This window comes from Haliotis asinina, chromosome 1 (genome assembly GCF_037392515.1).
Source record: "Haliotis asinina isolate JCU_RB_2024 chromosome 1, JCU_Hal_asi_v2, whole genome shotgun sequence".
NCBI classification, from domain to species: Eukaryota; Metazoa; Mollusca; class Gastropoda; order Lepetellida; family Haliotidae; genus Haliotis; species Haliotis asinina.
Genome location: NC_090280.1, coordinates 83,610,397 through 83,624,003, shown reverse-complemented (window position 1 = coordinate 83,624,003; position 13,607 = coordinate 83,610,397). Strand labels below are relative to the sequence as shown.

Here is a 13,607-nt window from a genome sequence, read left to right as displayed (position 1 = left end):
TTGCTGCTGCTACTACGTATCATATTTCTATTCAGGATGAGGTGCTGGGTGTGGTTGGCCAGCTCGCCCTGTCACCCACCGAGGTCTGCGGCATCATCATGGGGTCCTCGTGCGACATCCCCTACAACCCCGACCAGTGGTGGAACGTCTCCTTGCCCTCAACACCTAAACCCCCCGTACTGCCTCCACAACCACCCGGAGTAAGTCACAATAACCTCAGTACTGTCTGACCTTTACACAAGTACAATCACTTCGATAAATCGTGTATTACACATGCTCACAGACAGGTTATAGTGTTACTGCGACTGTAGATATGATAATATGTTACAGATAATGCGAGTATTTTTAACGATGGTGAAAACATAGATGAAATTAGGATCATCCACTCTGTCTGTTTAACCTGACTTTATGCTGTCAAACAGTGACATGGTTCTCACCCTGGACCCCATTTCTGGTGGAATATAGCTAAAACGGCGTAAAACCATACTCACTCTTTCATTAATCCTAACACATATGTATCAGGTTATTTTACCAGGTGTCTTGCCCACTTACAATGTATTTCCTCGCCAGTCACCTTCCCCTGAGTGTAATGTCAAAGTAATTGTTTATCAAGCATCTTCCCCCGCGTGTAATGTTAAAGTAATTCCTACTCAGTCATCTTCCCCCAAGTGCATTTCAAAGTAATTCCTTCTCAATCATCTTCCCCCACGTGTAATGTCAAAGTAATTCACCCTCAACCATCTTCTCCTACGTTTAATTTAATAATTTCAGCCATCGTCCCCAAAGTTGAGGGTGCTCCAACTGACCGATATCCACATCGACCTCATGTACGAGGTGGGCTCCAACACCGACTGCGGCGAACCTCTTTGCTGCCGATCCAACGACGGCAAACCAGGTACAACCCATTCTCGATTGCCAAGGGTACAATAATTACAGTCATGTAAAGCACCGTGGACCAGTTCGGTATCAAACCTTTCGTCAGAAAGCGACAACCGTGACGAGTGTGACTATTTGTGCAGCGCAGCGCCGATGTCAAAGGACAAATGGACTATTACTTGTTGCCCTGTCTGGTATACAGCGTCTAGTAGATAAAAACAGCATTTGTCGGCACGGAGTCAGTTAGGAGATAAACATCATGTGTTGGTCAATTTCCGGGTGTTATTGAGTATTTGAAGCACGGGAATGCATTTGGAACCGACGGCGTCAGCCGGAGGTTTCAAATGAAATATTCCCGTGCTTCAAATACTCAATAACTCCCCGAAATTGGCCAACACATGATGTTTATCGACATTGTAAACAAAAAAGTAAACCAAAGGGGTTTTACTGTCTGCACTCGTTTACATCGAGTATGAGTACAGCAGTAAAGTGTCATCAGCTGGCCGTTTCAGCTGGTTCCCATGGTAACGTCTGGTGTTGCTCATTTGTGACGTCATTCTAAGTTTACGTCTCAATATGATTTGAATGACGTCACCACTGTTGATGACACAACAAAACAATTGTTTACGTGTAAATACGCAGTGAATAGTCTTCCAGTTTCCGGGAATCTAATACCATTTGATCATGTTTTTCAACCAATCAGATTACAGAACACAGTGACTTTTGGTTTACAATATTCTTTGTCGGGTGGTACACTGGTAGTGTGGACCGGTAGACGTGGAGAAGCAATTTTACACACACGCACGCAAAGTGCGTCATGAATAAATGTAAAGGCCAGCGTCACTCTGCTGCGTGACTCTGTTTATCCCATCATTCATCTGACATGCCTGAGACACTGTTAAAGCAGCATTATTCACTCGTTTGTGTCTTTACAGCCCCGGGGGTGTCGGGTGCCGGCAGATGGGGCGACTACAGACAATGTGACATCTCCATGAGCCTCGTCAACACCCTCTTCGAACATCTTGCCTCCATTAAGGACCAGGTATATGTGGTCGTTATACTCAGTCAGGGTATTTATGTGTAAAGCATTAGCATTGAACATGATTATGTTTCCTGTCCATAAGGAGCGGTGAGGTCGCCCAGTGCTTAAAGCGTTCGCGCATCACACTGGAGACCGGGGTTCGATTTCCATATGGATACAATGCGTGAAGCTCATGTCTGGTGTCTGAAATATTGCCAAAAGCGGCGTAAAGCCATACTCACTCACTCACTGGTTTACTCCCGGTAGGGGAAGCTAAGGTCGGATCTATTCTCGACAATGCTGGTGTCGTCTGTTTTCATATTACTGGAGTGGCGGTCACAGGGACTTGTATCGCTTAGAAACAGCGCTCGAAATACATATATGTGTATAGACCCTACCCTAGTACTATATAAAAGGAAAGGGATGTAACGAAGAAACCACCCTCTGTTCGATCAAAGTTACATGTCACCGCGTAAACTATTTTAAGGCCCCGTCGACGTCAACGGATCGAAAGTCAGTCGATTTCCCTACAATATGACCTGTAAATGGTCACAATCGGATCATAATTTGAAAAGTTATACGCCACGAATCATCGAAAACAGCTACCTCCGCTATTTTACGCCAAAATCATGGATCACCAAAATGAGGTGAAAACTCACCTTTTAAATTCGTTTATTAATTCCAGCCACGTTGACAGCACCAGAGTTCGGCTGAATTCGATCGACTGTGGCATTCCGCGGTTCGGAATACTTATTGCAACATCTACATATCATTTATATGTAAGCAGTAAGCAAGCATTTTCACCAAAACCGCTGGCAATCCTACTCACGTGTCGGCCATAAGTGACCTTGACTTTCAAGTGAACTGATTAGATCCGCACAAACAGACTCGGGCCATCCGATTGGTTGTCAATAAAATATACAGTGGGAATGGCCAATCCGATGGCCCACTGTTCGCTGTTTCTAACGATACAAGTCCCTGTGGATTTTAGGGCCTTTTCTTTTTTGACTACGCCCTGATTCCAGAGTCTATTATTGTTCCAGTTCTACTGCTGCAATGTCCGATGGACCTGACTCTCATTCCAGTTTACCCTTCTGAAATGAAAGGTTGTTTTTTCCTGTTTCATTGTGTGACATTCAGTTCAACTTTGCTCTCATTCCAGTTTGACTGTGCTACCGCTCCAGTTCTGGAATTCAGCTTTGCCCTAGTCACCATTTCAGAGCTAACATGATATCATTCCAGTTTCAGTTTATGACATTCCGGTTTGACTATGCACTCATTCCAGTTTGACTTTGTTATCTTCACTGGGGATATCCCGGCGCATGATGTGTGGAACCAGACCCGCAGCCAGCAGATCGCCGCAACACGGAGACTGACGAAGCTCTTCCTCCAGTACCTGCCGGGTAAACAGGTATACTTCTGTGTCGGCAACCACGAGAGCGCACCTGTCGACAGGTACAGTAGCACCCACGTCCACACAACTATATACTGAAATATCAACATATTAAGTAAAACAGTATCTCAAGACGTTCATGGAACTCTTGAATCGGGGCCTTTAGGGTAACACAGTGGTTTAAAGCGTCTGTATGTCATGCCGAAGGCCTCTGTTCGATTCCCACATGGGTATAATGTGTGGAGTCCATTTCTCGTGTCCTCTGTCTGGAATACTGCTAAAGGCAGCGTAAAACTAACTTCATTCACCCACACTTGACTTATGTATTTGGACCAGTTGAAGAGAAACGGAACAATGCCTTGTGAATACTGCATGGAAAGTATCTCATCTCATGAAGTTATTGCTAGAATGTAGGAAGTTGAAAGAGGAAAGTTACGTAGATTTTAATAGTTTTAAATATCCATATCTGGGGCATATCGCCGCGTTTCCATGTGTTGTCGAGGCATGGGTATGAATCTAAGATTCGGTCTGATTGTGTATGTGTTTTCCCGACTAACGGGATCGGGTGGTCAGACTCACTGACTTGGTTGACGCGTGTTCGTATCCCAGTTGCGTAGATCGATGCGCGTTGTGAGTCACTGCATCGTCTGGTCCAGGCTCGATTATCTACAGACGGTAGCTGGAATATTGCTGAGTGGGGCGCATAACAACAAATCGTGAATACTATGTTCTCTTGATTGGGTTGTCTTGTCCAAACTCGAATATTTTCCAATCGCACCCAATGTAGCTGAAATGCGGTGTTATACCAGCAAACAAAGAAATAAACAAACAAACATCAATCTGATACTTTCAGTTTCCCCCCACCGGAAGTGACGGGCAACAACTCAATCGCCTGGCTGTACACAGTGTTGGCCGAGTCGTGGGGCACGTGGCTCCCAGAAGATGCCAAACAAACAATCCTGAAGTGAGTATCCAGCTCCCGAATCCACGTGCATATCGTATCTACTCGACATTTTCCCTTAATTACATATACCTTGCAGTAAAATGGTCAGCGATGTGGCATGGTTTCTTTATAAACCGCATAGCAACCAATCCATCCGCATTGTATTCGTCTGCAGATGTGAGACTGCCATTGAACGTTTCTTCATCAAATAGATATAACTTGCTATCAAATGCATGACTTGCACAAGCAGACAACTGCCCCAGACTGTATAATGGAATATGATAGACACGTAGACAGGTGAAACTACTAGATTAAGCTGATGTTCAGTTCCAAATGCGTGTATCCTTCCTTGCTTCAGTTCATTAAACGACAGTTCTGGTTGGTGGATCAAAAAACAAATGTATAGACTGTATGTCAACCGTATGCCAGTAATCGTGTGATGTTTGCAAAGACGATGACATAAATAGCATTCTAAACCATGGCATAAGTGACGATGAAATCTGTGATGCTATCACGAGTTTACAAAATAGAAAATGGGCTGTACCTTTGAGAATTTTAGTAATATTTTAGCAATATTACGACTGGGGAGGGAAAGCGATGTAGCCTAGTGGTTAAAGCGTTCGCTCGTCACGCCGTAGACCCTGGTTCGATTCCCCGTATAGGTACATACTCACAAAGCGTCAGTAATGTATCAGAATGCTTTGAATTTTGAATCCTAACCGAGACAATTGTATAATATGCTTTTGTCTGTGGGGCAAAAAACCCTGGCAATATGTTTACCCAATATTGTCTGTAATTATTCTATCGTCCCGGCGGGAATCCGGATAAGAACCAGTCCCCATAACGCTATCTTTGCCCCGGCAAGACGGATCGGATAATCAGACTAAGTGACCGGTTTGTCTGACCGAGTCTCGATTCTTTAGAGGTCATGTTGCTAGAATGTTGGTGCTTGTGGCAATAAAGAACATGCTGTCACGGCACGAGTTATATTCTCTATTGCTTCAGTATATACCGTCCGTACTTTGTTGACAAGTATACGAGCCACCTCTGACCAGTTGACCATAAATCATAGCCTCCCAAATCAGGTGACGACCTGTGACGATCAATGTTAGAAATGGACTTCAAGAACCCATGCTTATCGTAAGCGGCGATATGTCTGACTTGGTTGATGCATGTCACTGTCTTCCAGAACCGTAGATCGATGCTCATTATGTCAGTCACTGAATTGGCTGTTCCAGACGCGATTATGTACAGACATCAGCCACTTAGCTTGAATATTGTTGAGTGAGGTTTGAAACAACAACGACAACAACAACAACAACAACAAAACAAACATAAAGTCTGTGACAGGCACAACTCTGCTGGCGGAATGTGTAGTTCACTTTCTGCTATCTAGGGGCGCCTACTACACCGTTTCTCCCTATCCCGGTTTCCGCATCGTCTCCCTCAACACCAACTACTGCAACAAAGGCAACTGGTGGCTCCTTCTCAACAGGACGGATCCAGCAGATCAGCTACAGTGGCTCACTCACGTGCTGCAGGCGGCGGAGGACGCCAAAGAAAAGGTTGGACACGTGACTTGATAGCTAATCAGGCTCCTAGTACTTTGCACCACCCTGGTATTCTTTAGCCGCTTCTTGACCAAATAACGTTCTGTATGTAGTTTATATGTATTCATTTGAGGACATTTGACAAGTGACTTATCAATGAATTTCCACAGATGATCCTAACAGTGAAACAAATTTCAACAACTTTATATTTTGTGGTCAGTTTATGAAAGGTATGTGAATTGTTGGTAGATATATATATTTGTTCTTTGAGAGGCATTTTAAAAGTTGTAATGATGAAAGAAAACCAAGTTCTATTGTCAACTTCTTCACTGAAGTGTTTCGTCGAGGCTAACTGCACTCCATGTGACCCATGTCGTGACCCAAGGTACTTTTCAAACTGACATCGAGAAATGGTTTATTTTGGGATATGAAGACGTTTATTCAGTATAAAAGCCCCCAGACCCATGTACATTTCAAAAAAAACAATGAATACATGTACATACAGCGTGGTGGTTGTGGTGGTTGTGGTGGTTAGAAAGCTGTACAGATGAAGTGTAGACTATATGGGAATACGAATCATCCGTGAAGATCCGGTTTAGAATTGATCTTCAGTAGTCAATGCATGTGATAACAGGTGAGTAACGGGATTGGATGGCCAGGCTCGCTGACTTGATTGATGCATGTGATAGTATCTCAGTGAATCGATGCTCATGCTGTTCACGGGATTGTCTGGTCCAGACTCGACCATTTAACAGATGAATGCGGCGATAAGCAACAAACAAATAAATAGCATGTCTAGTATACATTACTCTGATATTTTTTTCAATCCGCTTCATGGTATCGCAACTAACTTACGTGACCTAGTGCCCAGGGATTCACTGAAACCTGGATTCATCTAGAATTTTACGGATGATCTGTCTGTCATGGTATCTGTCATCTGACTGGGATCGCCTTTGGGGTGTTCATGTTTATTGCGATTTACAGACCGTGTCCATATAGCTGGAATATTGCTGAGTGCGGCGTAAAACAACCAAACAACCAAACAACCAAGGAATATACAGAGGTTTCCACTGTATCAAACCCTCCTGTTTCAGGTGTTCATTCTCACCCACATACCCCCAGGAAAGGACAATTGTCTAAAGCCGTGGAGCTGGAACTACTATCGTATTGTCAACAGGCGAGTAATTTGACAGATTGCATAATCAGATCCTAGTTCTCGATACCACTACTCATTTTCTGTTGAAAGGTCTTTAGAATATTTCACAAGCTGCTTATGACATAAAAGCAAAAATCCGAATTTCTGGATACGCCAGTATCGAACAGATTAACACGAGGTTTTCCAAATGACAGTTCACAGGACTTCCGATTGTATGAGTTGAAATCATCATCTGTCTGTGGCTTCAGTAGGACAAACACATAACATGGTGGAATGAATGAGTTTTAAGTTTTACGCCGCTTGTAGAATTATTTCACAACATCACGGCGGAGAAGACCATGAATGAGCTTCACACATTGTGTCCATGTGAGGAATCGAACCCGGGTTGACGGCATGACGAGCAGAAGCTTTAACCAGTAGGCTACACCATAATCCCCTCATGATTCTGTCGGGCAGTCCAACCCTTCAATTCCAAAAACTTGATAACGCTGCATGACTCAATCTTCTGCAAGGATGGGGTTACTCGTGTGTACGATCAACTACCAGAAGATTGAATAAGTGAAGTAAGTAGTTTCTGGTCTATTAACTTGTATCCCAGCTGTGTAGATTGATGTTCATGCTGTTGATCCCTGAACCGAATGGTCCAGATCCGATTATTTACAGACTGCCGCCATATAGCTGGACTATTGCTGAGTGCGGCGTAAAACTAAACTCTGGTTCTCAGTTCTAGGGACACAATGACATATTCAGTGACCGTTTATGTCCGTGTAGGTATGAGAGCACCATAATGGCCCAGTTCTACGGACACACTCACAAGGACCAGTTTGAAGTGTTCTATGATGACGTCAACTTCACACGACCAACCAACATCGGCTACGTCATGGGGGGCATTACCACCCGCGGCGACATGAATCCTAGTTACAGGATTTATAGCATGGATGGAAACTACAGCTCCAGTTCCTGGGTGAGATACACGTCAATGTTGACATAGTCAGTACAATTAGTAGCGGGTACAACCATATCTTTAGGGTCTGTTTCGACTTGGGGTAACGTTCAGATGGTTTTAAGGCAACGTAACCATGTTTCAAATTTAGCATTTAGACTTTAAACGTGTTATGACACCAAATATATATTCCCCGCGGGATTCAAAGACATTTTAAACATATCTAGATGAAAACACGACCGGTATTTTCTAAATTAACATTCTTAACACATTTTTTCTGACATTGCATTTCATTCAACAGTCGGTGATCTCAAAGACTGACATTAAATCACTGAATTCAATGCATTTTAAAAGTTTAGCTATCTTAATGAAATGTAATGAAAATGAGCCAGGGGACTTTATTCGCTCTCAGAAAATGAAGGGCTATGGGGTAACCTAGTGGTTAAAGCGTTCGCTCGTCACGCCGAAGACCCGGGTTCGATTCCTATATGGGTACAATGTGTTAAGCCCATTTTCCGGTGTCGTGGGTTCGCATCCCGGTTATACAGACATGCGTGTCTTAGTTTGTATTATGAACGGTAGGTGGAGTAGCCTAGTTGTTAAGCTTTCGCGTGTCAAGCGGAAAACCCGGGTTCGGTTCCCCCTATAAGTACAATGTGTGAAGGCCATTTCTGGTGTTCCCTACCGTGATAGTGTTAAACGTTGGTAAAACTGACGTACAACCACAGTCACTCTCTCATCGTATGAAGAGCAGTCTTGGCAGACCCTCATGTGCCATACGCCAACGTTTTCCACCTCTGAAACGAATTACCTATGTCTTGCGCTTTGTTTCCGATAACAGTGTACAATGCGTCTTATAGGCGAAAGGAAACATGAAAAATCAAGCATCCCGTCAGTCAGCAAAGTACAAACGCCAGTGAGTTTAGTTTTACGCCACTTTTAGCAACAGCTCTGCGTGGGACAACAGAAATGGGTCTTACACATTGTTCCCTTGTGGGGAATCGAATCCTGGTTTTCAACGTGACTGCGAACGCTTAACCACTAGGCCACCCCGCCGACCACTAAGTTGTGACTGTAATTTGTGAATACCTCTGGTATTTATTTTTCATTAAAGGCTGTGCTGGACTTTGAGACTTACTATACTGACATTGCGACCGCCAACAAAGGCCAGGCGGCGCCAGTGTGGCAGCTCGAGTACACGGCTAAGGTGAACCAAAGATCTGTCCCTGTCTTACAGACATGTCTAACAATTTGTTTAAATGTAGTTGTGATGCGTATAACAATGTTCATGATACTGATCGCTGGATTGTCTGGTCCAGCATCTATATAGATATATTCTCTTTAATAGGCTAAACAAGTTCCATATGGACAAAAAGTATAAGCGTTTACAAACTTTTCAAAGACAGAGGTCTACTGAACGCGGCGCCATCCGAAACACCACGCACGAGATGCTCGCGCTCAACGCAGTAGTGCACATACAGGTGCATGGGGTTTCATTCTTGATTTTTACGGTCTTAAAGTACGATACATCGTTGTAGACCATTGCATCATCTTGCATCACACAGCTGATAATGTTTTATTTCTAGCAGTTACTTTAATGTTTGAAAACGAAATCATACACCTGTAGATTTTATGCCATGCACCAATCATCTTTCAAGAGCGATTACTGTACATACAGGTACGGTCATATAGAAGTGCATGTGATGATGCACTCTAGAAACATTCATCAAGATTCATCATTGACTGCCTCTGATATATCTCCCAGTTTTATCAATCGTAAATTAAAATGAAGTTACCTTTTTGAAGAGCTGGAACTGAACATGTGTTGGAATATTTCTGAGTGCGGCGTTAATGAACAAAGATACCAACAAAAATCTACTTTATCAGTGTATGAAATAAGCCAAAAACCCCAAACGCCCAAAAATTTCAAAATGTTACCAGCCTAAAGTGACTTTATCAGACCACACATCGAGACATGAGACCGTCTGTTAGAAAGCTAACCGGTCTAGGGCGGTTGGACGGACGTTATTTCACACACTGACCACATCTACTCCTGGTTCTGCGCTATCTCCTCCAGAGCGAGTACAACATGACCGGGCTGTACCCCCGAGACTGGAGCGACCTCATCTACAGGATGAAGGATGATGACACGGTGTTTCAGCAATTTTACAAGTATGGACTTCGTGTTTGTTTCATCCAAACTTATATACAATACAATCTCGTTTGTTCCAGCCAGATGTTCACATTAGCCATCTGAAACACACTGTTTGTGATACAATGAGTGAGTTTAGTTTTACGCCGCTTTTAGCACTTTTCCAGCAATATCACGGCGGGGACAAAAAAAATCGGCTTCACGCATTGGTAGAATATTCCTAGCTGTAGCATCAAGCTGAACAGGATGCACTGGCGAATCGAGATGGGTGGGGTTGGGTTGGGTGGGACAAGGGGGTTTAAACATCCCCATATGGGATGGTATAAAGATAGAGGAAATTCTTACGTTCTTCTTCCTCCAACTGTTTCAGTACTCATGCACTAATACTGAAGTTCGTTGAAATAATCCACTTTTTAGTTAGTTGATTTGTCTTGCGTGTCAAACATGCTCTGAAAAAAATTAAAATCTTGTTTTGTTTCAGACTGTTTTACAAACTAAGAGACAACGGACCCTGTACAGACGACTGCAAAACCAAGATGCTTTGCGAGCTGAAAACTGGGAGGTCACATGATCCAGCGCTCTGCAGTGACCTTTGACACCGGATGTAGATTCTAATGTCAGCAACAGACGACGAGATTTCCGATGTGGTGTTTGTTGCTATACAATTTTCCTGACACCTTTTCGTGTAATGTGAAGTTTGAATAAACCATATATTCTTTATTCCTCCAGAGGAGAGTTACAAGGGAAGTAAGTTATAACAGCTTTACATTATATCGGCATCTGAAATTTTAGTAACTTGTAGATTTAAAAGCGGTGATTATAATACTCCTTTTCGAGGACAGTTATTTTTTTAAACTCGAGTAAGCCTTTCATTACTACTTCAGAGAATGTGTGTTCAATGTCCGGATTTGGCACAGGAGAATGGCAGGACAGTAAACAGCATACTAATTCCACATCAGGCTTCTGATCACTGCATGATTGGCCTCCTCGCAGCAGAACTGATATATTGTTTGCTCGGACAGTAATTCAGTTCTTTATTCCTTGAAATATTACATATCGGACTTTAGTATATGACATGAAGCTTGTGACAGGATGGTATGCTAAGCAGGAGAATGTACATGATATATATTACATTGAATTTTAAAATACATGACAATTACTTATTTTTTCATCTTATGGGCAATAACAAGAAATTTACCCAGGTTACATAGTTGTGCAGTATTTGGAACAGCACATAATTGCACCAGTTTATAAACAGAAGGAAATTTGCAATAATAGTGTTTAATGCATTTATGTCTTATATCATTATATTCAGCCTCAATGTGTGTGATATAAAATTTACATAATCTTTCATTAGTAGTTACCTTATAGCATCTACATGTTTCTATTGATAGGTTATTGAAGATAATCTGAATTTGGTCATATATCGTTTGTAGAGAGAAGGTTATACATATCCGGAGATAAAACTGTAGACTGTAGCTATCTGGGAGATTAATGTGTAGAGACAATTGACTTCTAACGTGCTGATAGGTATGATCAAAGATTCGTTGCTTGATAACTGGTAAGAAATAGAGGGACGTTCCTGAACATACCAACGGTCTCCACACCCGATACTTGTCAAAATGCGTTAAACATGAGATGCCCAGTTCTGCTCATTACTCCTTGCAATATTATCATGAAAATATTCATAACAGCTACGCAAATTGCAAGTATCCGTAACTAACACCTTACGCCCAATATTTGATCATAATAAACCCTCTTACATATTTGAGAGGGATTCGACCTAATTCAGCATAAACCACAGCATTACAAGTACTTCTTTTAACACCCTACAAACGTTTGCAGGAATCGAGATGTAATCGGTCACAGTTGTCTCCCTTGAGAAAGACCCACACTGCCGAGACATAACACACTACACTTCCAACATAACTATCAAATAATGACATTAAACTTTCAGGATTCAATGAAGGGATCTAGAATTCAATTTTAAACTAAATGCCGCCTTCCGCCGCAGATCAGACAGCTGTTTTTCAACAACGCTAAACTTATTGTTACAGGTAAAGACGATGCCCAAATAACTGTCAACAACATTCACAGACACATCATTATATAACCACCGTTTAGGTTCCCTTATACGGCCACCTTTTTTGAACACACCTATTGTAGTTTTCTTAGCATTAACTTCAAGACTCCAGTATTTAGTATTGGAAGTTTAATAGTCCTGGTAAACCCTCAACTCGGAGGCTATGACAAGGTCAACGGCATACATGAGTACGAACAAGCTTAGAGATTTACGTTTCAACAGCAAACAGCCATCCTTTAGAAAATTGATTTGAAAATTCGAAATCAGTAACATATACAGTCGTGCCCCGTTTATCCGGACACTTGTGTGTTTTATTGAAATTGTCCGGCTAAACGTCTGAACAACGGACCATATGTAATGGTCTTTATTGATTGATAACACTTGCTGTTGCTGCGCTTGCTGCTTCACCTTCATATTTCCTGCTCGATACACTATGTCTAGACTTAAACCGTGTTAACCAGTGGAGACAAAAATAGTATTGGGGACAAAACCTCACCCTGCATTAGACCAAGGCTATTCATGAAGAGTTTACTATTACGGCCATGAATACATGTCCTGACATTTAAGTAGATATAATAAATAATAGACATTGAATTATCCCTCGGGTATTCTTAATTCGACAGTTTTCTTAAGATCGACAATCTAACCTGCTTTAGAGTTCCTTTGTTTTTACATTGCTCTCGTCCCAGAAATTACTTATCAGTTGTTGACTGGTTTCCAACAATGTTTCCCGCCATCTGTGAATCTGAGGCAAAACCTTGACTCATCTGAGAACATGGTGTAACGCCAATGGCGAAAAGCCCGTCCCTGATGCTGCCTAGCAAATGCCAATCTGAAGTGCCCATGGTGAGCTGTAGGTTTAACATCCTTGAAAGGCCGCCATGCTTTCAGACAAGCCGTTTTTTAACGATTGAGTGTGAAATCGTTGTGGTGTCGTCGCCTAGGCCCCATTGCAACACCAACAGTTTGACGGTACTTGTCACACAGGCGCGAAATTAAACGTTATGTTATGTTATACCCTAAATTCGGGCACCACACACACACACGCGCGTACACGCACACACACATGCGCACGCACACACACACACACGCACATGCACACGCACACGCGCACACGCACTTCTCCAGTTGGTTTGTTCACGTGCATCGCATGTTGGTAATGCATCACGTGGGACGTCATTCTCATAGGATGTTGCGTTCGGGTGCAACGCTACGGTAACGCTCCCTTTCACCTCTGTGTTTGCTGCATTCAGTTTCTTAGTTCCCTTATTTTTTGGTCGATAGTAACGTATCACCTATCCTGTGTACCTATGTTGTACACCAAAGGAGTGACCAGGCGGTCAGGTTTGGCGACTTTGTTGATTGTGTGTCATAAAATCAATCGCGGTTTTGCCTGATCCATATTAAATTCATAATATGACAATAAATGTCAATTTAAAATGCCTTTTTCCATATATACATGGCTCATGCTCAAAGAGCTAACACACAGC

The 13,607-nt window shown here is 42.5% G+C and overlaps 1 protein-coding gene across 1 annotated transcript in view; it reads left to right on the top strand.

Annotated features, from left to right (window-relative positions):
* The window catches only part of LOC137283599 (sphingomyelin phosphodiesterase-like), a 15,533-nt gene extending 2,825 nt beyond the window's left edge, over positions 1-12,708 (top strand). Inside the window, exons 3-13 of the mRNA XM_067815194.1 lie at positions 36-200; positions 772-895; positions 1,812-1,918; positions 3,183-3,352; positions 4,144-4,254; positions 5,630-5,798; positions 6,878-6,960; positions 7,711-7,903; positions 8,997-9,089; positions 9,960-10,054; positions 10,516-12,708. Of these exons, the coding sequence (XP_067671295.1) occupies positions 36-200; positions 772-895; positions 1,812-1,918; positions 3,183-3,352; positions 4,144-4,254; positions 5,630-5,798; positions 6,878-6,960; positions 7,711-7,903; positions 8,997-9,089; positions 9,960-10,054; positions 10,516-10,630 (1,425 nt within the window). The 3' untranslated portion in view covers positions 10,631-12,708. The remainder of the gene's footprint in view (positions 1-35; positions 201-771; positions 896-1,811; positions 1,919-3,182; positions 3,353-4,143; positions 4,255-5,629; positions 5,799-6,877; positions 6,961-7,710; positions 7,904-8,996; positions 9,090-9,959; positions 10,055-10,515) is intronic.
* Positions 12,709-13,607: the final 899 nt, after the last annotated feature.